Source organism: Salvelinus sp. IW2-2015, linkage group LG18 (genome assembly GCF_002910315.2).
Source record: "Salvelinus sp. IW2-2015 linkage group LG18, ASM291031v2, whole genome shotgun sequence".
Classification (NCBI taxonomy): Eukaryota; Metazoa; Chordata; class Actinopteri; order Salmoniformes; family Salmonidae; genus Salvelinus; species Salvelinus sp. IW2-2015.
The window spans coordinates 61,878,287-61,905,184 of record NC_036858.1 but is presented as its reverse complement, the minus strand read 5'-3'; the positions used below and the strand labels follow the sequence as shown (position 1 = coordinate 61,905,184).

General features: G+C 42.0%; 2 protein-coding genes across 2 annotated transcripts; both read left to right on the top strand.

Annotated features, from left to right (window-relative positions):
• Positions 1–243: 243 nt before the first annotated feature.
• Positions 244–3,481, top strand: LOC111977329 (probable vesicular acetylcholine transporter-B). The gene has a single exon (XM_024006706.3). The coding sequence runs from the start codon at positions 1,035–1,037 to the stop codon at positions 2,628–2,630; it is 1,596 nt and encodes a 531-aa protein (XP_023862474.1). The 5' UTR covers positions 244–1,034; the 3' UTR covers positions 2,631–3,481.
• A 713-nt stretch (positions 3,482–4,194) lies between these two features.
• On the top strand, positions 4,195–26,264 carry chata (choline O-acetyltransferase a). Its single transcript, XM_024008700.3, has 15 exons — positions 4,195–4,769; positions 5,130–5,244; positions 7,597–7,788; positions 10,179–10,297; positions 13,151–13,204; positions 13,831–14,008; positions 16,995–17,172; positions 17,353–17,522; positions 17,756–17,856; positions 18,152–18,280; positions 18,436–18,558; positions 18,777–18,918; positions 19,226–19,288; positions 19,859–19,996; positions 23,467–26,264. The coding sequence occupies exons 2-15, from the start codon at positions 5,197–5,199 to the stop codon at positions 23,767–23,769; spliced, it is 1,938 nt and encodes a 645-aa protein (XP_023864468.1). The 5' UTR covers positions 4,195–4,769; positions 5,130–5,196; the 3' UTR covers positions 23,770–26,264.
• The last annotated feature ends 634 nt before the right edge of the window (positions 26,265–26,898 follow it).

Here is a 26,898-nt window from a genome sequence, read left to right as displayed (position 1 = left end):
TAATTTGACAAAGGCTGTGTAGAGAAATACAGTATGCTACTGATTTGATCATTGTACAAGGCCAAATGCGTGGCCTGTCTGACTGTGCACTGGACAGGAGCTGTCGACTTCGCTGTGGTGCTGAATATAAGAACGTTTGGGATGGCGCGAATCCGAGTGCCACAGCCACGAGCATCCCAGAGCAACGCGCAAGAGCAGCGACGTGATTAGGGATTTRTAAAAAACAGTGATAAATTAAAACTCCAATAATAGGCTAATAACTTGGGCCAATACATCTGGAATGTCAATCAGTGTACCTTGCTGGGAGGGTTTTCCCGCGATCGTGTAGGCTTAGAGACGTCATGATGATGCTCACTCTTATTGGTTAAGGGACTGCCATGTTCTGAATTAGCATAAAGGACGCAACTGGAAAATGATCCACTTGGGGGTAAGCTGGTGATGCGTCACAGCCGTTGGTGAAAGAGAGAGAAAAAAATAACTCAAAATATCGACAAACCTGCGAATCAATGCGTACCAATGGCAACGAAACCATTCGTGATCTCAAAACGGAACACAAACGTGCTACAGGTGATTCGAGGCATGAGCATTGGAATCGAAGATATCCGGGGTCCCAAGTTCCATAAACAACTTATACAAACGTTCCATAGAAACTTGACATGGAGTATTAGCGGTTGAAGTCCTACACCGTGTAGAGAAGCGCACAATATCTCACCACATCACTTCTCGAGACCATGAAACAGCACCGAATGTGAGCGCGAGGGAGTGAAACAAGAACAAGTTGAGGCTGAGAAATCCACCAACCGCTGAAGAAGCCAGCAGCCTCGCGCGCTGTCAGAAAATCACAAGGAGAAAAGTTCCAAGCCTGCTGCGCCTTTGTCTTTCGCATCGCGTAAGTGAACTAAAAAACAGCTACATAAATGTACAGGGACAGTATTATCTGTCTTGCTGAGATATCAGAATAGCAGCAGAGAGCAGAGGAAAATAAAACAACAACTGCTGTTTTGTATTGACAACAACAATAATAGCAGATCATCATGGATACAGGGGGGTCCTCTGGGCTGGCCAAATCAGCCGCTGTAAAACTGTCCGAGATGGGAGAAAGAACGAAACAGTTTGGCAACGCAATGAAAGCCCCCGACCATCAAAGACGGATCATTTTAGTGATCGTCTGCGTGGCTCTTCTTCTAGACAATATGCTCTATATGGTTATAGTCCCGATTATTCCCGACTACCTTGCTGATTTAGAGCTTGAGCAAGCAGAGCACGTCCACGTAGTTATACATCCTAATTCTTCAATCAACAGCACAATGAGCTCAGCCCAAGCTAAAAGCAACAGGGACAATTTAGACGTCCAAATAGGAGTACTTTTTGCGTCGAAGGCTATCTTGCAGCTCTTGGTGAACCCTTTGTCAGGAACTTTCATAGACCGCGTTGGATACGACATTCCACTCCTCATAGGATTAACCGTCATGTTCTTTTCCACATGCATATTTGCTTTCGCTGAGAACTACGCGACGCTGTTTTTTGCCCGTAGTTTGCAAGGTCTGGGCTCAGCTTTCGCCGACACCTCAGGAATTGCCATGATAGCAGATAAATACACCGAAGAATCGGAGAGAAGTAAAGCCCTTGGTATCGCCCTGGCGTTCATCTCTTTCGGGAGCCTGGTAGCGCCTCCCTTCGGGGGTATCCTGTACGAGTTTGCCGGTAAAAGAGTACCGTTTATCGTTCTCGCCGTTGTTTGCCTTATAGACGGGATTCTGCTCTTGACCGTGATCAAGCCGTTCTCGAACAGGACTAGAGACAATATGCCGGTGGGTACCCCCATCTACAAACTAATGGTTGACCCCTACATAGCTGTCGTGGCAGGTGCCCTAACAGTGTGTAACATCCCCCTGGCCTTTCTGGAGCCCACCATAGCCAACTGGATGGAGAGCACCATGCATTCAACTAAGTGGGAAATGGGATTATGTTGGCTGCCTGCTTTCTTCCCACATGTTCTGGGTGTCTACATGACCGTCAAACTGGCTTCTAAGTACCCCAACCTGCAGTGGTTCTATGGAGCCTTGGGCATGGTCATTATCGGGGCCAGCTCGTGCACCGTTCCAGCATGCAAAACATTCGGCCAGTTAATCGCCCCGTTATGCGGCATATGTTTCGGCATCGCTCTCGTGGACACTGCCCTGTTGCCAACACTTGCCTTTCTGGTCGACGTGCGTCATGTGTCCGTGTACGGCAGCGTTTACGCTTTAGCTGACATCTCCTATTCTGTCGCGTATGCCATGGGTCCTATCGTGGCGGGGAATATAGTGCACAACTATGGGTTTGTCCAACTCAACCTGGGCATGGGCCTCGTCAATGTCCTGTACGCACCGGCCCTTCTGCTGCTCCGTAATGTGTGCCAAATGAAGCCGTCCTACTCCGAGAGAGATAACCTGTTGGTGGACGATGATGAACCCGAGGGTCTGTATGATACCATGAAGATGGAGGAGCGGAAAGGCAAGAAGAAGGGTTATAGTTCGGCAGGGAACTGTTTGCCTGTTGTGGTGGTGGATGAGAATGGAGGGTTTGACCCGTTTAGAGCACAAACACGTGCCTCTTCAGAGGAATCCTTTGGTCCAGAGTACAGTTAGAATACTGTATCACAACATAGAACTACAGCTAGAATGGAGTACAACTTAGAACGTCCCCGAATACACTGAGAGTTCGAGAGTTAGGACTTATGGACCTGCCAAAAGAGGGTAGACAGTCACTTCACTCTGTAATATACTCATGTGCAATATAGAAATACCCAATCATACTTGTGTGACCCGTTTCCAAAGTGTATTTAATTTMATCGTAATTGAACAGGTCTTCTCTGTATGTATAGTTTCTTATGGTCGTCTAAATGGAGTACTATTGTGAGAGGTCTATCAAATACAGTTGACTATGTGTGCATTACTACTGCAGAGTATTGTAAAAAAGTAAATAGATAAATGTATGTACAAGATTATATTGATATTATAAATACACGTCCAACTGCCAACGCATCAACTAGGCTTTTGTGCAAAAAACAACAACTCCTTTTTAGTACTGGAAACCACTGATTTCCTTTCTTAATTTCGTTGACATATTGACTATCATTTGTATTTTGCTTTTGTTTTGTTTTGTTTTTATTTTCCATATCTAATATCGAAACGTTGCCTAATTGTGACCTCTGTATTTTTGTAATTTCTTTTTGTGATGTTTTTGTTTTTCTTCGTAAAATGTAGTGTATTATAAACAAATGCGTGTTGTACATATGTCGATATTTACATAGTAAATGATTCAATTGTATTTGGGCCTATGCATATTTGAGTGTGTGCGTGATGTATGCGTGTATGTTGAAACGGTGTATTGTCAAAACGTAATGAAGTGATTATCCGTCATAGCTCATTAACAACTTCCTAAATTGAGCACATATATGTTAATATATCGATAATAGTTATAATAAAATTGTATTTAAATATAACGTGTTTTGTGTGTGTCATAATTATTTATAGTGAGATTATAAAATCATCTTTAAATCCTACTTGTTATTCAGTTCTGAATCAAACGAAGAGCGTTTGATTAGGTGCGTAATGGTAGCTAGCTAGCAATGTTACCAAATATACTGGTTGATAGAAATCCTTAATGTTGGCTGTCCTACACCCAACATTATTGAAGAGAATAGACAAGACGATGAAGATAATACACAAGACCCCGTCGGATCCTGATTGAAACAACAGTTTAGTTACAGACATTAGTTAACAATCTATATTACAAACATTACAATTTGTGTGCGTAATTTTGATTTAGGTGTAAACGCTTTGTAGTCAGAGATTTGAGAGAAAATTACAGTTACAGGGGTGGATTGTTATTCAACCCATACTGTAAAGATAATCAACGAATAGTTTGCCCTTTTGAAATACGGGTATCGAATATGATACTTCAACCAACTGATCGTTTCACTGTGGGGTTTATAGATTACATCATTCATCAAAAGCTTTACGCACGAGAGACAGAGAGAGAGAGTGCGTGTTTTATGGGTGTGTGAGTGAGAGGGGCAGAGAGAGAGCGAGAGAGAGAGAAATGCGAACCTTATTCTTATTATTTAAGAATGATTTAGTTCCTGTAACGTCATGTAAACGTCTACTTGGTGGTGSGTAAAGTCATGGTGCAACTAGCTGGCGCTGTCCGTGGTTCTGAAAGTTGACACGCGCTGTGAAAGCTCACAGCAGACGCCCCACAAGGAGAACGGTTCTAACGATATTGTTCTCTCCACAACCAAGTGTAGGTAGTCAAGCTTTTCGTTGATTTTCAGCTCTCAAACTCAGGAAAAGCCCCTTCTTTCCCCCGACACACTCTAAATTCAACAATAAAGTAATACGGGCTAACCCGGCTTGTAGCTACTACTATCTCAAGATCATTTTCATACTTTGTCAGAGGTGGGCAGGGGAAGCAAGCCAAGCTGTCAAATAATATGTTCCACGAATAGATTTCGATGGGAGGAGTTTGCTGCTTGCGGGTAGGTAGAGACAGACAAACACCTAGAGCATCTTTACTAAGCAAGCGCGCTTTAAAAGTCAAAGCCTTGCAATGAGTGTGAGCTAGGAGTGAATATCATGAAGCGTGAGACAGAAGGGGGAACGATCATTCGTTCGCGTCAAAGGATTTAGTTATGTTAGTTCTATGCACGTACGCGGGACACTATTTAATCTTGTTGCAAACCTTTTTGACCTCTTGAGGAGTGAAGGAAGGCATCCATTTCGCAGGTAAGCGGAAATATTTTCTCTTATCCTCATTATTCACAAATATGCCTAGTTCAGTAAGTTAATAACAGGTGCACGATGTGGTTAGTTTGGATGACTTGGAAGGAGACAGCTCCTCGATTAATACTTATGGAAAGATTGGGATTGTAGTTATGTATCTATAATCTATCTATGCTGAATAGAATAATATATTATATTTAACACTAATGCATACCATATCAACACCTGGTGATACGATTTTGGTTTTTAAATCTAATTTATAATACGAACTCGACAGTGACAGTTATAACGTAGCAATCCTATTTTAAAGTAATCGCTTTTTTCCTTTGTTTTGAATGATTTGGATGTACCGGCTTCATGCAGAAGGCTGAACTTCAACCAACTCTTGTGAGTTTGAATTCCTCCTGACCGATCCTGACTGGATAACAACATGCCTATCCTGGAGAGAGAGCCGCCGAAAGGCCGAAGGGAAAGCTATGTATGAAAGTCTTAGGTTATATTTATATCGATATACTAATATTCTTTATGCACTAAATCGATACATTCCATTTTTTTTAAACACTGAGGGTAATGAATTGTTTAATAAGGATTGTGTCTGGCTGTAACTTGCTATCAACTATTTCGAAAACAAATCTTTGCTTTATCTATACGGGCATATTATGAAAATGTAGGCTTTATCGGACAACATTATAAGGTGAWTTGTAGTAGGTCTATGTTATTCAGGTCGTCGCAAAAGTGAGTAACAATAACTGAATCGATAGTCATTTATTGGTGGTAATTAGCATAATCTAAAATCTGCTTGCTTTACTTGTTTCACTCAGTTTACATTGTTGCTGTTTTATCACAATGTTGCTTGTGACTTACAAAGTACCGTTGCTGAGACACTATTTTAGGGAATTCGTTTCTTACCTTGACATGTACCACAGTCCTTTTTGTAGCCTTAATTGTTTTCCCAAGTATGCATTTATTGATACAAATTGGCTTCTTACTTGTTCTATTTCTTAACAAATTGTAATGAGAAGTGATTTTCATAAGTGTCTTGCAGAACTAACGCACTGATTATCAATAGAAAAAGTATGCAGCAACAAGCTTGAAAGCTATTCCAAGTGCAACAGGTACAGGCGCTGCCCATGGGGCTGAAAAGAACATGGATGCTGAAACGCTGTGTCCTTGTACTGACCGCTAGAGGCAGACACTAGAGAACTGGAAGGCTTTTATTACACTGGTATTAACAAAACTGGGAAATTAAAATACACTCTCAGATTTGATGTAATGCAAATGTATGATCCAACACAGAGCTTTGGAAGCCGTGATACTTGCGCCCAAATTATTGTTCTCGGTCTAAACCTTTGTCATGTAAAAGACAATTTATCGAGCCTTTTTTTTGTTGGAAGATATACACATTCTGCGAATTGTAAAGAATACCGAGAAGTAATCCGGGAAGTCAAACGTCTCAAAAATTCACGTTTCTGTTGCCAGAGCACTTTAGCTATATGCTACTAGAATTTACACAGTACCATTGGTTTAGGTTAAGGCGAATATGAACGAAGCACAAGCCCGTGGTGTGACACTTCAATTGCCCACTGGGGATCAATTAATTAAACAAAATTGAATTCAGAACGATACGATTCTAATGGATCTCCCCCAAGAGTGGCCATTCGCTTGGGGCTAATTCCAAGGTAAAATATCACCAACCTCTCCATTCAGTCATACCTATTTCACATTTGATTTACACACTAAAAATAAGGGTTCCTCAAAGGACTTTGGGAAGGGTGATGGTTCTATGTGGAACCATAATGACCCGAATAATCCCTTCGAGCCCTTCAATGGTTATTTGCAGTTCAGATAAGGGTTCTTTCCTCTTTTAGTGAGGATTAACATGTATGGCAGTTGGTTCATTAGAATATGTTGAGGCGTGGTTTGCGCACAGCTCTTTTTGTGCAACCGTGAGTGAGAGTGTCATTCCAGTTTATTTAATCTGTTGTGTTGTATTATAAGCGGTTGTGTTGAGTTTTATTATAACATGTTACTTATGCCTATGGCCAGTGATTGTGTCTTGTTAAAGACTCACATATGGCCTTGTGTCAATTGAGAACGTTTGACTAAATGCTGGCACACTTTATTCAACCCATCAATAAAAACAGTAATAAAGTCTTGCGAAAGTTTAACAATGCATTATGGCTATTAAACCCTAATTAAAACCCCTGTATTGTTCTTCAAAGAACATTTCAGATTGAAAACATTATTTATAGAGCCATTCTCCATAAATGTTCTATATAGCACCAAAAAGTGTTTCACTATGGTTACAAGCCATATTAACCCTTATTTGGCACTATATAGAACCCTTTTATTTTAGTGTGTAGGTAACCCATTCTCACAAGTTACACTGGCCAGAATGACAGAACTGATTCAAACATATCATGCCAAATTGGGACAAATAATTAGTCAACACTCAACACACTTACTCCCACTCCATATACAGCACTTTCCATTAGCATTTTATTCAATATAAAATAACCATAGCTGTTTCGATCAAAAGGAGCGTTTTCGTATCCCACAGGGCGCTGTAAAATTAATTCTCGACTTGGCTTCAAGCAGTTCGAATTAATAATTCACTCAGGTTCTAAGAATACAAGCTTTAAAGAGAAACTTCAGGAAGAAAATTTGGTATTTTAATGCTCAGACGAATGAATACATGCCTACAGGCAGGAAAACAGCTTCCTTATAATGATGAACACATTTTGTCCTTTTGGGTGCAGCATCATTGAGTCAATATTTATCCCAATCCAACCATTACAGAGGGTCTGATTGATTGATCTCACAATGTTAGGTCCTGCCCAAGGTGCCTGTCCCACCCCTGAAACAGACTCTGGACATGTACCTGAGCTGTATGAAACATCTGGTGAAGGAGGAACAATATCAGAAGACTAAAGCCATCGTGGTGAAGTTTGGAGAGCCAGGCGGCACTGGAGAGCTGCTGCAGAAGAAACTACTGGAGAGGAGTGACAAGACATACAACTGGGTAAACTCCCTCCCTCCATCACTCAGACAAGCACTGTGTCCCAAATGGCACCCTATTGCCTATATAGTGCAAGGGCTCTGGTCAAAGGTAGTGTGCACTATAGGGAATAAGGTGTCATTTGGGAGGCAGATAAGACCCTCTAGTAAATGTAAACATTCAAATACATTCTGTTAGCCACTGTGGGAGTGTGATCCTTGTTAGGTTTCTATTGTTTTGAAACAGAAGTCCGATTTGGTGTGGGATGGGATGCCAGTTTACCTTTTAGTTCCCACATGTGTGAAGCATGCAAAGTAGTATACCCTTATACTTCTACACTCTTAGAAAAAATGGTGCTATCTAGAATATTTTTTGTTGCAATTAGAACCCTTTTAGCTCCAGGTAGAACCCTTTTGGTTCCAGATGGAATCCTTTTGGGTTCCATGTACAGTGCCTTCAGAAAGTATTTACACCCCTTGACTTTTTCCATATTTTGTTATGTTACAGGCTGCATTTAAAATGGATTACATTTAGATTTAATGTCACTAACCTATACACAATACCCCATAATGTCAAAGTTGAATTATGTTTTTCCAAATGTTTCCAAATGAATTAAAAAAGAAAATTTTGAAATGTCTTGAGTCAATAAGTATTCAACCCCTTTGTTATTGCAAGCCTAAATACGTTCAGGAGTAAAAATGTGCTTAACAAGTCACATAAGAAGTTGCAGGACAATAATAGTGTTTAACATCATTTTTTAATGACTACCTCATCTCTGTACCCCAGATATACAATTATCTGTAATGTCCCTCAGTCGAGCAGTGAATTTAAAACATAGATTCAATCACAAAGACCAGGAAGCTTTTCCAATGCTTCGCAGAGATGAGTAGAACAAATAAACAAATAAGCAGACATTGAATATCCCTTTGAGCATGGTGAAGTTATTCATTACACTTTGGATAGTGTATCAATACACCCAGTCACTACAAAGAGACAGGTGTCCTTCCTAACTCAGTTGCCGAAGAGGAAGGAAACCGCTCAGGGATTTTACCATGAGGCCAATGGTGACTTTAAAACAGTTACAGAGTTTAATGGCTGTGATAGGAGAAAACTGAGGATGGATCAAYAACATTTTAGTTACTCCACAATACTAACCTAACTGACAGAGTGAAAAGAAGGAAGGCTGTACAGAATAAAATATTCCAAAACATGCATCATGTTTGCAACAAGGCATGAAAGTAATACTGAAAAAAATCMAATTTTTGTCCTGAATACAAAGTGTTATGTTTGGGGCAAATCCAATACAACACATTACTAAGTACCACTCTCCATATTTTCAAGCAAAGTGGTGGCTGCATCATGTTATGGGTATGTTTGTATTCGTTATGGACTGGGGAGTTTTTTCAGGATAAAAAAAGTAACTGACTGGAGCTARGCAAAGGCAAAATCCTATAGGAAAACCTGGTTCAGTCTGCTTTCCACCAGACACTGGGAGACTTTTTTCTAAGCGTGTACAGTATACTTCGACATCACTTCAGGTTGAAACATTGTAGAGCACAAGTAGAAGTAAACACGACCTAAAGGTGTGATATATCAGGAGTGTGTCGATAACGGAAAGCTAAACAATCTCCTTTGATAACCCATTGGAGACCTGTCCATAAAGACTGTAGAGTCTCCACACTGTGATTGAAGACACTATCAACTCCATAAATGGCCCAATACACTTGGACCATCAATAACAGCTGGCAACGGAAGGAGGAAAGAACTAAAGCTGTGGCCATAGATCTATCAGATCTGCCACTTGGTGTCTGCAGGACCGATCCATCACTGGCCACTTAGATGATCAGTCAGTCCTGAATTAAAGTAGCTTTCTGTTATCTATCAAACTCCCACTCCTCTGCCACAGCCTCTCTCCTCCTCAAGTTCTTTTGTCCTCTCTTTCTCTCTGTTATCTATCAAACTCCCACTCGTCCTGCTGCAGCCTCTCTCCTCTTTTCCTCTAGTCCTTTTGTCCTCTCTTTCTCTCTGTTATCTATCAAACTCCCACTCCTGCTGCAGCCTCTCTCCTCCTCTCCTCCTGTAGTCTTTTTGTCCTCTCTTTCTCTCTGTTCTCTATCAAACTCCCACTCCTCCTGCTGCAGCCTCTCACCTCCTCTACTCCCCTCCATCTTGCTATGATATCCAGTGCACTCATGATATTGATGGCTTCTCACACTGATGCCCATGAGATTCCCTTCTAAGAATACGTTTTCAGTATTGTGTTTAAAGCCAGTTCAACAAAACCACAGTTTAAAAACCTGCAGGAGCAGTTTTTGGCACCTTGTCAACATGGATGGACAAAGTGGAGGCCTTGTGCCTGTGTTCTCTCTCTCTCCCTCTCTCTCTCTCGCCATCTCTATCTCTCACTCTCTCAGGTTTATGACTACTGGCTAGAGGATATGTATTTGAATCAGAGATTGGCCCTACCAGTCAACTCCAATCCTGCCATGGTCTTCCCAAAACAAAACTTTAAAGATCGCAAAGACTCACTCAGGTATGTGAAATACTCCCTCAGGTATGTGAAAGACTCACTCAGGTATGTGAAAGACTCACTTCCTCATTGTGAATAAGATTAGTGCTGTTTGACTGACAACCAGTTGAATTATACTTGACAACAGGGAGTAATGTACATACTGTAGTAATCTCGGCACCCAAAACCAAATCAGCTACTCTGACAAGAGACTATGTACATTGAGATGATTTTGAATGTTTGAACTAGGTACTTATTTATTTAGATAGTTCATTATTTTTGTTGTTGTTGCATTTTCTCATCCTGAATCCCTCCACAACTAGAAGCTATCCAAATATATAATGGTAAATACAATATACAGAGTACAATATTGTATTATACTGCAATATACAATGGTGCTGGTGCAATGCAATACATGGCTACTATGCTTCCTGTCCTGTACTGTAAACCAACTTGGTGAGAGATTTACAACAATGTTTTCAACAGGCATAAACCAAACCAGATTTACAACAATGTTTTCAACAGGCATAAACCAAACCAGATTTACAACAATGTTTTCAACAGGCACAAACCAAACCAGATTTACAACAATGTTTTCAGCATGCACAAACCAAACCAGATTTACAACAATGTTTTCAACAGGCACAAACCAAACCAGATTTACAACAATGTTTTCAACAGGCACAAACCAAACCAGATTACAACAATGTTTTCAGCAGGCATAAACTAAACCAGATTTACAAGCTGCAGTACGTGGAGAGTATCAGTAGCCAGTCTGCATCATCTCTTCTCTACATCTCTGCTGCTTATTAAATGAGCTGTGGTCTGCCAGCCTGACAGACAACACACAAACAAACACACACAAACACACACACACACACACACACACACACACACACACACACACACACACATGCACAAACACAAGCACACACATACACACACACACACAAGACCATCCAGATGCAGACTGTGTACTGTAAGTCAACATTAGCTTTTGTCAGCTCATAGTGAGCTAAGTGAAAACTAGCAGGACCTCCAGAACAGCCTGCTAATAGACCGACAGAGACTCTTATTAGATTGGGAGTGAAAGATCTAAGCAGTCCGCTGAGACTGGTGGCCTGCTTAGCTGGCTGCCCTCCTCCTCCCCATCCTCAGCCTCCATACAGGGGTGTGGTGGTGAATGTGTGGTTGGGGGGGGTAATAAGTATCTGTGTGTGTATGTTTGTGTGTGTGTGGTGTAGCCCACTTTGTATATTGATCTGGGGTTTGAACACATAAACACTGAGACAAATGACAGAAAACACCAGGGCTGACGTGGCGTTGTGTTTTTTCCCTATCTCGATACACACACACGCACGTACGAAAACACACACACACACGTACGCACCGTAACACACACACACGTGCGCACGCGCACTGCACACGCACACGCCACGCACGCACACACACACACACACACACACACACACACACACACACACACACACACACACACAACACACACACACACACACACACACACACACCACACACACACACACCACACACACACACACACACACACGCGCGCGCCACACACACACACAGCATAGCCCAATAATCTAGTAGAAATGTAATTATAGCTCTCCAATAAGAAAAGGGGGAGGGGTTTGGTGTGTCTTGCGTGCATTTGAAGTATCATGAGCAGATGGAGATGTTAAAGGAACAGCCTGGAACTGTTTGTCAATCAGTATATGTGGAATTTAAATTAGGAAATGGATGAATAAAATGTCCACATGCAGAACAATTATATAGTTACAATTCAGTAATACATATTTTAATTATTTATTTAACCAGGCAAGTCAGTTAAGAACAAATTCTTATTTACAATCAAGGCCTGGGAACAGTGGGTTAACTGCCTTGTTCAGGACAGAACGACATATTTTACCTTGGTCTATGTATAGTGTATAGTGTACAGTATAGTGTATAGTATATTGCAGAGTATAGTGTAGAGTATTGTGTATGGATTATATGGTAGAGTATACAGTAGAGTATATTGTAGAGTATAGTGTAGAGTATACAGTAGAGTATATTGTAGCGTATAGTGTGGAGTGGTGTGTGGAATATATGGGAGAGTATAGCATTTAGTATATTGAAGAGTATAGTGTAGAGATATAGTGTAGAGTACATGGCAGAGATATAGTGGTAGTATTGTGTGGAGTATATGTGGAGTATAGGCATATAGTATAATTGTGGAGTATAGTGCAGGTATATAAGTTGAGTATAGTGTAGAGTATAGTGTGGAGTATAGTGTGGTATATAGTGATATAGTTGTAGAGTATATTGTGGAGTATCAGTGTAGGGTATATAGTGAGTATAGTGTAGAGTATAGTGTGAGTATAGTGTGGGGATATATAGTTGAGTATAGTGTAGAGTATAGTGTGGAGTATAGTGTGGGGTATATAGTTGAAGTATAGTGTAGAGATATTGTGTGGAGTATAGTGTGGGTATATTGTGAGTAGTGTGTGAGATATGTGGAGTATATGTACAGTATAGTATTTAGTATATTGTAGAGTATGGTGTAGAGTATAGTGTAGAGTATATTGTAGAGTATAGTGTGGGTATATTGGGAGTAGTGTGTGGTAGTATATGGTGGAGTATATGGTACAGTATAGTATTTAGTATATTGAGAGTATGTGTGAGTATAGTGTAGAGTATATTGTAGAGTATCGCGCATATATTGTATATTGTATGTTGTAAATTGTATAAGAAGAGTATATTTTAATAATGGATGCCAGTAATTAAATGACTCTACTGTTACATGTACACTTTGTATTGTGCCAGTCTTATTGATGTTGTGTGCTGAATCAGTCTTTCTATTCTCCATCTTCTCAGATTTGCTGCTCACCTCATCACAGGAGTTCTGGAGTACAAGGAACGTATTGACACGTGAGTGCCCTTAAATACAGTTTGTCCACTCTATTCTATTCTGTACCGTAGAAGGAGAGTATGAAGATAATCTATATTCTAGAATATGAAGGAAAATAACACTTTTATTTATAAACACAATATACAGACAATCTAGAACAGGGGTATTCAACTCTTATCTTATGAGGTCCAGAGCCTGCTGGTTTTCTGTTCTACCTGATAACTAATTGCACACACCTGGTGTCCCAGGTCTAAATCAGTCCCTGATTAGAAGAGAACAATTAAAAAATGCAGTGGAACTGGCTTCGAGGTTCAGAGTTGAGTTTGAAGGATCTAGAATGTAAGTGAATAAAACGGCCCTGTAGAGCAGCTGAGGTTGTCTGAGGTCCCATGCCTCTGTGTCTCTGTGTGTTTCCTGGGCCTGCTGCCTGACAGGCGTGCGTTGCTTGTGGACTATTTATCATAAACATAAATAACACATAGAAACAGAGTATACAGACCTCATCTAGAAAATAAAACAAACAAGTATTTATTTATACAGAAACAGAGTACACATACCATGTAGAATATAAATGTCCTCTCCAGAGCAGCTGAGGGTTGTCTGAGTCTCTGTGTCTGTGTGTCTCCTGGGCCTTGGGGTCTGACAGGCGGGTGTTGCCTGTGGACTTTGCTCGGGGCCAGCTGGCAGGGACGCCTCTGTGTATGAAGCAGTATTACCGTCTCTTCAACACATACCGTCTGCCCGGCCACAAGAGGGACACCCTCGTCATCCACAAGCCTGGGTCGACTGAGCAGGAGCACATCATCGTGGCATGCAAGAACCAGGTCAGAGAGAGACTAAGGGCTCGATTCAATCCATAGCGGCGTGATTGAAATGTAAAGGTAATTTCCGATTGAGCCGACGTATGCAGCGTTTACCGTGAATGCAGTCTCAGCGAACGGGGGAACATTGCCTTTAAATTTATATTATGCTGTAGCGCAGGTCTTTAGCGCTACGGATTGAATTGAGCCTTAAGATTGCGTATCAAATGGCACCTTTTTCCTATCCTTATGGGTGGKTGGAGTTTTTGACAATTTTTAGGTTCTTCCTTTGACATCGCCTGGTATAGAGATCCTGGATGGTAGGGGGCTCGGCCCCAGTGATGTCCTGGGATGTATGCACTACCTTCTGTAGCGCCTTGTGGTCGGATGCCAAGCAGTTGCCATACCAAGCGGTGATACAGAAGTCAAGATGCTTTCAATGCTGCAGCTGTATAACTCCTTAGTGATGTGGACACAGAGGAACTTGAAGCTCTTGACCCGCTCTACTACAGCTCTGTCAATGTGAATGTGGGAGTGCTACCACGTTGTGTCTTCTGCAAACTTCATGATGGGTGTTGGAGTTGTGTGCGACCATGCAGTCATGGGTGAACAGGGAGTACAGGAAGGTACTAAACACGCACCCCTGGGGAGCCCCCGTGTTGAGTGTCAGCGTGGCGGATGTGTGGTTGCCTACCCTCACCACCTCGAGGCGRCCCGCCAGGAAGTCCAGTTGCAGAAGGAGGTGTTTAGTCCCAAGGTCTTAGCTTAGTGATAAGTTTGGATGGCACTATAGTGTTGAACGCTGAGCTGTGGTAAATGAATAGCATTCTCACATACAGTGCCTCCAGAAGGTATTCAGACCCCATTTTGTTACATTACAGACTTATTCTAAAATAGATTTGTTTTAATCCTCTTCAATCTACACACAATACGCCATAATGACAAAATAAAAACAGGTTGTTAAAAAAAAGTAAATAATCACATTAACATACATACCCTTTACTCAGTACTTTGTTGAAGCACCTTTGGCAGCGATTACAGCATTGAGTCTTCTTGGGTATGACACTATAAGCTTGGCACACCTGTATTTGGGGAGTTTCTCCCATTCTTCTCTGTAGATCCTCTCAAGCTCTGTCAGGTTGAATTGGGAGCGTTGCTGCACAGCTATTTTCAGGTCTTTCCAGAGATGTTCAAGTCCTGGTTCTTGCTGGGCCACTCAAGGACATTCAGAGACTTGTCCCGAAGCCACTACTGCATTGTCTTGACTGTGTGCTTCGGGTCGTTGTCCTGTTGGAAGGTAAACCTTCGCCCCAGTCTGAGGTCCTGAGCGCTCTGGAGCAGGTTTTCATCAAGGATCTACATGTACTTTGCTCCGTTCATCTTTGCCTTGATTCTGACTAGTCTCCCAGTCCCTGCCTCTGTAAACATCCCCAAAGCATGATGTTGCCACCACCATGCTTCACCGTAGGGATGGTACCAGATTTCCTCCAGGCGTGACGCTTGGCATTCAGTCCAAAGAGTTCAATCTTGGTTTCGTCCGCTCTACCATAAAGTCCTGATTGGTGGAATTCTGCAGAGATGGTTGTACTTCTGGAAGGTTCTCCCATCTCCACAGAGGAACTCTAGAGCTCTGCAGGAGTGACCATCGGGTTCTTGGTCACCTCCCTTGCCAAGGTCCTTCTCCCCTGATTGCTCAGTTTGGCCGGGCGGCCAGCTCTAGGAAGAGTCATTGGTGGTTCCAAACTTCTTCCATTTAAGAATGATGGAGGCCACCATGTTCTTGGGGACCTTCAATGCTGCAGACATTTTCTGGTACCCTTCCCCAGATCTGTGCCTCGACACAATCCTGTCTCGGAGCTCTACGGACAATTCCTTCAACTTCATGGCTTGGKTTTTGCTCTGACATGCACTGTCAACTGTGGGACCTTATATAGACAGCTGTGTGCCTTTCCAAATCATGTCCAATCAATTGAATTTACCACAGGTGGACTCCAAACATGTTGTAGACACATCTCAAGGATTATCAATGGAAACAGGATACACCTTAGCTCAATTTTAAGTCTCATAGCAAAGGGTCTGAATACTTATGTAAATAAGGTATTTTATATTTGCAGAAGGGTCTGAATACTTTCCGAAGGCAATGTATATCATTTATGTCATGGTTCAAAGTTCATAAAGGGAAAACGTCAGCAACGTCAACATAAACAACAAACAATGTGAAGACCGTCAAAGTAACCGTGACTATGAGGGCGGGAAGCCAAGAGTTATCTTTTTACAATGAATCTCATTCCCGCCACACGAAAAGGCATGAAAGGGAGGTCGAGGAAAAGAGAGTATTTCCGTACCTAGAGATGGTTCCAGGAACTATCAATCAGTGGCACATATTAAGAAGCCATCCCTGTGGAGAAACAGAATATTAAATTAAATTACTGATTGAATCTGCCATTTTGTCTGAGAGCCACCTTGAGTCACAAGGACAATTGATCAGGCTGCGTCCCAAATGCCACCCTTTTCCCTAYGTAGTGCAATACTTTTGACCAGGACACATAGGACTTTAGTTAGCCAGCTACCGTATGGACCGATGTACAGCAGGGCTTTAGTTAGCCAGCTACCGTATGGACCGATGTACAGCAGGGCTTTAGTTAGCCCAGCTACCGTATGGACCGATGTACAGCAGGGCTTTAGTTAGCCAGCTACCGTATGGACCGATGTACAGCAGGACTTTAGTTAGCATGCTACCGTATGGACCGATGTACAGCAGGACTTTAGTTAGCATGCTACCGTATGGACCGATGTACAGCAGAACTTTAGTTAGCATGCTTCCGTATGGACCGATGTACAGCAGAACTTTAGATTCATCTATTTTGAGGTCCTATAATAAAGCACATCAAATCAGATGTATGTTTTAACCTGTAAATATTCTAACACCTTTTAATGTTCATGACAAATTTCCCCTCCGGTACAATAAAATGAATCCTAATCCAAACATTTTTGTTTTTCCTCTTCTCAGTTCTTTGTGTTGGACCTAGTGGTAAATAAGAAAAAGCTGAAAGAAATGGACATTTTAACCCAGTTGGAGAAGATAGTGAAGATGGCGGAGAACTCAGAGGAGAGACAGCCTCCATTTGGTCTGCTGACGTCTGATGGAAGAACAGAATGGGCCCAGGCTAGAGAAGTGCTCATCAAAGGTTTCACTTCAGACACCTTACAGTTTGCATTATATCATAACTATAATAATAACGCAGATATCAAGTAATAATATCTTCATAGTAATAACTCRAAATAAATCACGGCAAGACTATGAAAACACATATATTTGCATAAACTGACCTAGTCTGTCTGTCTCCCTTCCTCCCTCCCTCCCTTAGATTCAGTAAACAGAGAGTCATTGGCTGTGATTGAGAAGTGTCTGTGTGTGTTGTGTCTGGACGACCCCAGTGGGATGGAGGTTGGGGATACCAGCCGAGCCCTGCTGATGCTCCATGGAGGAGGCCATGAGAAGATGGGGGCGAACCGTTGGTATGACAAGCCAATGCAGGTAAGGCCATGCCAATGGCACTACAACCCGTATTCATGAAGTGTCTCAGAGTCCGAGTGCTGATCTAGGACCAGTTTTTCCTTTTACAGAAGATAATACAGAATAAGATAATATGGATGGGGTTGACCTGATCCTAGATCAGCGCTTATAAATAAAGGCCCTGGGCCCGTGGAATGGAATAGAAAGAAGCGTAGACAGTTCCATGTAGGATGTATAACCCTCCTCTATTTCAGTTTATTGTAGGGGAGGACGGAGTCTGCGGAACAGTGTGCGAGCACTCACCCTTCGAGGGCATCGTTCTGGTGGCATGTACTGAATACCTGATGAAATTTATGTAAGCAAAGGAACAAAACATGAATGCATCCGTATGGTGGTAGATTTATGTGGAGTTAACAACTGGTATCCCCCAAGGTTCTATTGTGGGTTCTGTGCAATATAGTTAACAGCCAGTTTATTACATTATACATCTTAAATCAGATCTTTCACATTTACAGCTAATGTATTAATCAAATCAAATCAAATTTTATTATTTGAGGTCTGTCATAAAGCAGCATGCTGTTGATGAATAATACATTTATAAATAATAATGCATGATTCTAAGGAAGTCATGTGACGTGCTCTCTCCACAGGACTGGAAGTCCCTCCAAGATGGGGAGGGCCATCAGCGTGTCGGAGCTTCCTACTCCTGCCAGACTGCTCTGGAAGACCACACCTCACATCCAGAGCCTCCTGAAGGCCTCTGCTGAGAGACTACAGAGGTAAGACACACACACACACACACACACACACACACACACACAGCATAGCCGTGCCATCTAGTAATCTACCCTTAATCTTACCCTCTCACTACAATAACCAATGCATTTTGAATCCAAACGTTGTTTCATATTCATCATTGTTTTCTATTCCTCAGGCTGGTTAGAGATCTGGACATGGATGTGCACAAGTTTGAGGTCTATGGAAAAGAATTCATCAAGAAACAGAAGATGAGCCCAGATGCATACATACAGGTGGCTCTACAACTGGCATTCTACAGGTACAGTACACCTGTATGAAATGTATCTAAAATAACATGTGGTTGGTTGTTTTGACAAATTAAGACTTTTGGTACATTGTTTGCTAAGTAATGATAGTCATTTTAAAACAACAAAAACCTCAAGGAACTTTGTTTCGTTGGTCACACATAAAGTGAATTTATGGAAGTGTCTCCATTGATATACAGTAATTATATATTTTTTCTTTTTGATTTCTCAGATGCAATGGAAGGCTGGTGTCCACTTATGAAAGTGCATCTATCCGTCGTTTCCATGAGGGCCGGGTGGACAACATCCGCTCAGCTACCTCCGAGGCTCTGGCCTTTGTGAAGGCCATGACGGACGAGAAGGCATCTCTCTCTGTGAGTCATTTTTCTTACTTAGACCCCCAATTACTGGGCTACTCCCATTATACTGTTCATCATGTCCTCTTAACTGGTGCCACCGCCTCCCTCCCACCAGAGTCGAGAGTCCGTTGTTCCAGCCACACGCACACACACACACACACACACACACAAAAGCAGCTGATCCCTCTACATATTTCAAGCACAATCTCTCATATGACTCCTTGTCTCCTCTCATAACATGTTCAAAGTGGAGTAATCATATTTAGCTCATAAGACTTAATGTAATTATTTATTGTGATCTTGTTTGTATTCAATTTTACAGGATTCTGAAAAGATGAAACGATTGTGGGATGCAATTAACGCCCAGACAAATTACACAATCACAGTAAGTGCAGATATTTGAATAAACTGTCCATTGCATAAGTCCATTTGGTAAAGAGAAACATCTTATTCAAGGCCTAGATTCAATCAGATAAAGCATTAACCGGCGATGTTTTGCCGTTGTTGGCGGTGGAACGGCRTTGGAGCTGTCAAATCAGATCAGCTGCTCTTGTGATCCTTGTCACGAAGCCACACCYGCCCCACTCGCATTAAAAGTTCAGAAAGAGAGAGTGTAGCCTATATAGAAATAATGACGCTCAAATTGAAAATCATTAAACTAAATAATGAGGATTTCTATCGGCCTAATCGAGGTGTAGATTACATCTCACATTCCAGTGTTCGAACTTGTAAACAAGGCTGCATGGGATTTCTCTTAATGCAACTCTGTGCTGCCAGTGGCAATGTCCGCTTTAGTTATAATGCTGGTAGCCACTTGTGGATTTGACTGCTCTAACGCAGTTCCACCTCAGACACCGCCAAAAGCTATGCAGATGTTGGCTAAAACAGATCTGATTGAATTGGGCCCTAACTAGCTTAAATACATGGAGCGCTAAGGGTTCTTGGTGTTTCACAGGCTATTACAGGGTTGGGAATAGACAATCACCTTCTCGGACTCAGAGAGATCGCACAAGAGCTCAAGATGGAGAGGCCGCAGATCTTCACAGATGAAACCTATGTGGCCAGTAACCAGTTCATTCTCTCCACCAGTCAGGTATACCCTCTAGTCATCGCTTTGCTATGTAGCTATTGCTAGTGCAGCCATAATATATGCTCTATAATATGTGCAATTTAGCARACGCTTTTATCCAAAATCATGCATGCATACCTCTAATCTCAATATTTGACAAGCAGCTAGATGACAATAACATTATTTCAACCAATTGTGTTATAACTATTCATTACATATATATATATAAATCATCTATGAAGTAATCAGTAACAGTTKATATAACTACTTATAAATCCCTAGTTAAAGTATACCTGAGTATACCTGAGTAGATGGCAGTGGCAATTTTAGCAATATTAACCCTGAGCTAAAGGCTAGAGCTGCCACTTTCAAGGAGCGGGACACTAATCTGGACGCTTGTAAGAAATCCCGCTATGCCCTCCGATGAACCATCAAACAGGCAAAGTGTTAATACAGAACTAAGATTGAATCCTACTACACTTGCTCTGATGCTCGTCGGATGTGGCAGGGCTTGCAAACTATTACCAACTACAAAGGGAAACCCAGCCGCAAGCTGCCCAGCGACGTGAGCTTACCAGATGGGCTAAATGCCTTTTATTCTCGCTTCGAGGCAAGCAAAACTGAAGCATGCATGAGAGCCCCAGCTGTTCCCGGATGACTGTGTGATCACGCTCTCCGTAGCCGATGTGAGCAAGACCTTTAAACAGGTCAACATTCACAAGGCCGCAGGGCCAGACAGACTACCAGGACGTGTACTCAGAGCAAGTGTCTTCACTGACATTTTCAACCTCTCCCTGACAGAGTCTGTAATACCTACATGTTTCAAGCAGACCACCATAGTCCCTGTGCCCAAGAACGCGGAGCTAACCTGCCTAAATGACTACCGCCCTGTAGCACTCACGTCTGTAGCCATGAAGTGCTTTGAAAGGCTGGTCTTGGCTCAAACAACACCATCAACACCATCATCCCGGAAATCCTAGACCCACTCCAATTTGCATACCACCCCAACAGATCCACAAAGATAACAAAATCGAAATTGCACTCCACACTGCCCTTTCCCACCTGGACAAAATAAACATCTATGTGAGAATGCTGTTCATTGACTACAGCTCAGCGTTCAACACCATAGTGCCCACAAAGCTCATCACTAAGTTAAGGACCCTGAGACTAAACACCTCCATCTGAAACTAGATCCTGGACTTCCTGGCGGGCCGCTCCCAGGTAGTAAGGCAACAACACATCTGCCACGCTGATCCTCAACATGGGGCCCCTCAGGGGTGCATGCTTAGTCCCCTCCTGTACTCCCTGTTCACCCACAACTGCGTGGCCAAGCACGACTCCAACACCATCATTAAGCTTGCTGACGACACATCAGTGGTAGGCCTGATCACCGACAATGATGAGAGCCTATAGGGAAGAAGTCAAAGACCTGGCAGTGTGGTGCAAGGACAACAAACTCTACCTCAACGTGAGCAAGACAAAGGAGCTGATCGTGGACTACAGGAAAAGCAGGGCCGAACACACCCCCATTCACATCGATGGGGCTGTAGTGGAGCGGGTCGAGAGCTTCAAGTTCCTTGGTGTCCATATCACCAACAAACTATCATGGTCCAAACACACCAAGACAGTCGTGAAGAGGGCATGACAACGCCTATTCCCACTCGAGACTGAAAAGATTTGGCATGGGTCCCCAGATCCTCAAAWATTTCTACAGCTGCAACATCGAGAGCATCCTGACCGGTTGTATCACCTCCTGGTAGTGCAACTGCTCGGCATCCGACCGTAAGGTGCTACAGAGGTTAGTGTGTATGGCCCAGTACATCACTCGGGCCAAGCTTCCTGCCATCCAGGACCTCTATACTAGGTGTTAGAGGAAGGCCCCAACATTTTTGAAAGACTCCAGTCACTCAAGTCATAGACTGTTCTCTCTGCTACCGCACGGCAAGCGGTCCTGGTGCCCCAAGTATAGGTCCAAAAGGATCCTTAACAGCTTCTACCCCCAAGCCATAAGACTGCTGAACAATTAATCAAACGGCCACCCAAACTATTTGCATTGACCCCCCCCCCCCCGAGTAGCAGCAGTGGGGGGGCCACTGCTGCTACTCGCTGTTTATTATCTATGCCTAGTCACTTTACCCCTATCTACATGTACAAATTGCCCGAACTACCTCGACTAACCTGTACCCGCGCACATTGACTCCGTACCGGTACCCCCCTGCTGTGCTCACTTGAACAGGAAGGTGGCACGGCGGTCCTTGTTGTGGGCAAATTTTGTCATCAAACTTTGTCATCAAAGTCTGGCATTCTCTGGATTTATGGTGCTTTCAAGACAAATGGGAACTCGAAAAGAACATGGTCGAATCATGATGTCAGTGATCTTCAGGTTGGAGCTCTAGAAAGAGGCGCGAGTTCCCGACTTCGAAATTCCCAGTTGGATGACCRTTCAAAACATATTTTCCCAGTCGGAACTCGTTTTTTTCCAAGTTCCCAATTGTCTTGAATTCACTGAAGTCTGAGATTTCCCAGTTCCAAGTTTCCAGTTGTTTTGAACKTGGCAGAAGTCATGCTGGATTGACAGCATGGCCAATGTATTCAACCTTTTCTGGTCCATGGTGTTGCATGTGAATGTTTATCCTTTTAAGCTTGGAAAAGAGACCCTTAAACCCAGACTTGGACTACATACCCTCTCCACTGAATAGCAGGCTAGTGACTGCTTTGCAATGCTTGCAGTTAGCCCCTGATTCCTTCCAACCCATCATTGTTGAATTTTAATGTTTATGTCCAATAGCCGATGAGCACCTATACGTTTTATCTATAATTTTTCTTCAAATGACAAGGACTGAAAAGGATTTGCCAGTAGATTGTCGACTTGATTCATGATAATGACTGCTTGTCTAGTTTGCCAGCTAAGATTTTGAAAGTATGATATTGACATGATCAGTCCAATCAAAGCTACGGTAGATGTAACGTCATTTTATCTGCATCCAATGATCTTGAGCTTTCTTGGATGGGCATTACCAATCCCTAAACTCTGTGTTGTCCGCTGGGTGCCCCTCCACCACAGAAAGCACTGATCTAGGCTGAAACACCTGCATTTTGGAGCTGTCTTACACAAGAAAGCAAAAAAGAGACCATGCTTGTATGCGGCTTTATTAACTGAATGATTATTTACATTGTTTGCAAACTGATATGTGACACGTATTAATGCCAAAATAACATGCAAAACAGACAACAAAAAGGTGCCCCACCTGCCCTGAATGACGGGGCAGGTAGATTGGTATTAACCACTGGTAGATTGGTATTAACCACTGGTAGATGGGTATTAACCACTGGTAGATGGGTATTAACCACTGGTAGATGGGTATTAACCACTGGTAGAATGGCTATTAACCACTGGTAGATGGGTATTAACCACTGGTAGATGGGTATTAACCACTGGTAGATGGGTATTAACCACTGGTAGATGGGTATTAACTGGTATACATCTTCCTCAGGTCCCAACCACAGTGGAGATGTTCTGCTGCTATGGCCCGGTTGTTCCTAACGGGTACGGGTGCTGCTACAACCCCCAGTCAGACCACCTCCTCTTCAGCGTGACCAGCTTCCACGGTAGCACCGAGACCTCCTCGGCAGTGTTCATCAAGGCTCTGGACGAGGGCCTCGTAGAGATGAGGGATCTGTGCAGGAAGAGTAATAAGCCTCAGAGCAGCGCTGCTCCTGCTGCCTCGAAGGCGGGTGAGAATAACCAAGGAGCAGGCAGCAAGCTTCCAAGCATACTTCAGAAAACAGGGAAGTAATTCATACCAATGTAGCTTTACAGTGTCCATATTATGACAGCTTCAGAGTCACACTCAACTTCCGACGCATCCCGGTATATCGTAAAAGGAGTGTTAACTAGTTGTCCTGTGTGTATTTTCATGTTTGTGCAATCAGGTTTTTGTTTCACGACTTATTCTCTCAATTCAATCAGAAAATATGAAGCCTTAACTATGTAACTATGTACATAAAACTAAGAGTTAATAATTTAGCTATAATGACTACAAAGACTTAAACATGGAAAAAAAACATACTTGTAGACTCTCATTCATCATTGACACTGTGTGGGAGTCTAGACAGAGCAGAGATATCTGGTCTACTAATAGGAAACTAAAGCCATGCCTGCTATTTCAGCACTGTAGTGACGGACAGCTCCTCTTCACCGAGAGGATGAATGAACTAGCTCCTAAATGATCTCAGTGTATGTACGCTCAACATATATTCATCAGCTTTGTTGAAACAACTCCTAAATATATACCGGAATATACCATTATTCACATTTGTCATGCAAACAATCATATTTTATCTAATGGGATTGAAGTAAACTAGGTATAAGATCGTCAATATAAGGACGATGGCAAAAAGGGATTTCTATCAGGTAAAGTCTAAAGGATGACAGGCACTTTAATGTTCTATATTTTTTACTTACGTTTGTTAAGAAATTATATGAAATAAATGATATGTGAAGAATAACAGTTGACGGATATACAGGAGCTCATTGCTTGAGAAAAAAAATACTTCAATGATTCTTAATTCAGTTGMAACAGTTGCTATGTATCAGTATATTTGTGCTGTGAACCATATTTATCATGTCCTATATGTGTATATGTGACGCAATAGTTTGAGTAATGAAAATGTCTGTGTTACCTACTGCATCAGTTCAGTAGGATGAACTGAGCTTTACTCACTAAGTGGTGATAATGTAACGTGAATCATTATGTGTATGTTTCTATAGTATACTAGTAGTAGTGTAGAAACATTAAGAATAAAATACAGTCATTCAAGGCTATACTGTGCAATAATTAAATAGCTTACGCAGCAAGGCTTGCACATGCAATTCATATGAAATCTATTCATTATCTTAGCTATTTTTGGTACTCAGCAATATTTTGGTCACAGTAGAATGTAGAATGTGTTAGAACATATAATACAGTAATGTCCTTTTGTGTGTAATAGAGAAGTGTCTTATTGTAACAATCAAAACCCTGCATGTTTTTGATGATGGTCTCATGTTCAAAACCTGTCAGTTTGTCCTTGTAAATGTTTCATTACTATCACAAATATCCAAGTCAAGAGTGTTTAAATGTTAATTGTTGCTGTTACATGTTATTGTTGTTTTGTGTTAATAATGTATTTTGCTGGACATTTGAATGTGAACCAGGTGACAAGGGCAAGTATTTTATCAGATGTACTTCTTCTCACTTTATACCTCACATAGTCACCCTCTCCTCCTTTCTCTCTCTAGTTCCCTATGCATGCACAATGAGGAAAAAAAGTATTAGAAATGCACGTTAAGTGCACTTAAAAAAGCTTAAAAATCTATAAAAAAATGTCTACTTGTTGTTGTACCTGTATATGAGTCCATACAAAACATAAACAGATTTGCTTTAAACCTTTGACTGATATGCTTACAGTACAGTATTTCTAGAGGTATTTCCATAGGTATAGGTAGTAGAGATTATGTGCAGGATTGTTTCATACCGTTTCATCAAGTGGATGTGGTGATTCTGTGGAAGAAGAAATGTGTTACCTGTTTGTGTGACGTATGCAAATGAATGGGAATGTAGTAGTGGTGTTGATATGCTGGTTTTTGAGTTTCCTATTTTGATTGCTTCCCTAATGGCACCCTTTTCCTTTTATWTTGCACAACTTTTGACCAGGACTTTGCTCAAAAGTAGTGCACTATATAGGGAATAGGCTGCCATTTGGGATAATACTTTCTCTATATATTGATAATGGTCTAATGTGTGGTTCCACTCATATTATGGAATCTAAGGCATTGATTGATACTGATTGCAGTAGCGCAGAATATCAGCATTATAGCTTGATTCACATTTAAAGGCAATGTTTCCCCTTTCGTGACGCCCTCTATTCACGGTAAACGCTGCATATGTCAGCTCAATCGGAAATTAACTTTACATTTCAACCACGCTACAATGCAGATCTTCAGCGCTACAGATTGAATCGAGCCCTAAGTCCATGCTCATGTTATCGTTAGTGATAGGGAGAGTACTGTAGTTGTGCTGTATCAATTGTATTTATTTGATATAGTCAATTGAATTTTCAGTGAATGCATACAAATCTAGTAAAACATTGAAAAGCTTATTTATTTTTGTAGTTAAATACATACATTTATTTTCATCCAAAAATCGATATGATATACACACTTGAATTGTATTGGAAATATTTATGAGAATATATTGTAACCTTTTGCTGTGTAGAGAATACTGCGATAAATAAAATCGATTCCAAAATATCACGAGGCTAGCTTCTCCTTGGAATAACACACTCAATTCCTCGGTCAATCCTCAGCTGTGAATGGGGGTGCAAGAGAGCGAGTGTATCCCAAATGGCACCCTATTCCCTACATAATGTTCTAACATGAAAGTACTGCACTCTATAGGGAATAGGGTGCCATTTGGGACAAACAGGGACACAATCCGTTAAATATAAAGTATATGGGAGTAGCCTACAGTATACTGTAGTCAGTCTCTCTAATGAACATCTATGTGTCAACTGTAACAACAATTGGAGTTATAACAACCAGCCTGTTTTGCCTGAGTCAATCTGTGTGTATTGTAACGACCCTGGGTTTATAAGCGCGGAAATCGACTCTGCCGCTGGAGCATGCTTTTGCGGCACAGTCGATAGCGCGCCGAACCTCGGGCTAGGAGGTCGAGGGTTCGAGACCTGCTCCCTGCCTGTTTCATTACACTGGTGTCAGAAGTGATCGGACCTCGCATCCACGACAGTGCGTGTGCTTGGCCGGTGAGCGCGTTCCTGTAAGACGTAAAGTCGCAAGCTAGCGCGAGGACGCGCTCTTTGAAAGGAGGGAGTAGTGTAACGACCCTGGGTTTATAAGCGCGGAAATCGACTCTGCCGCTGGAGCA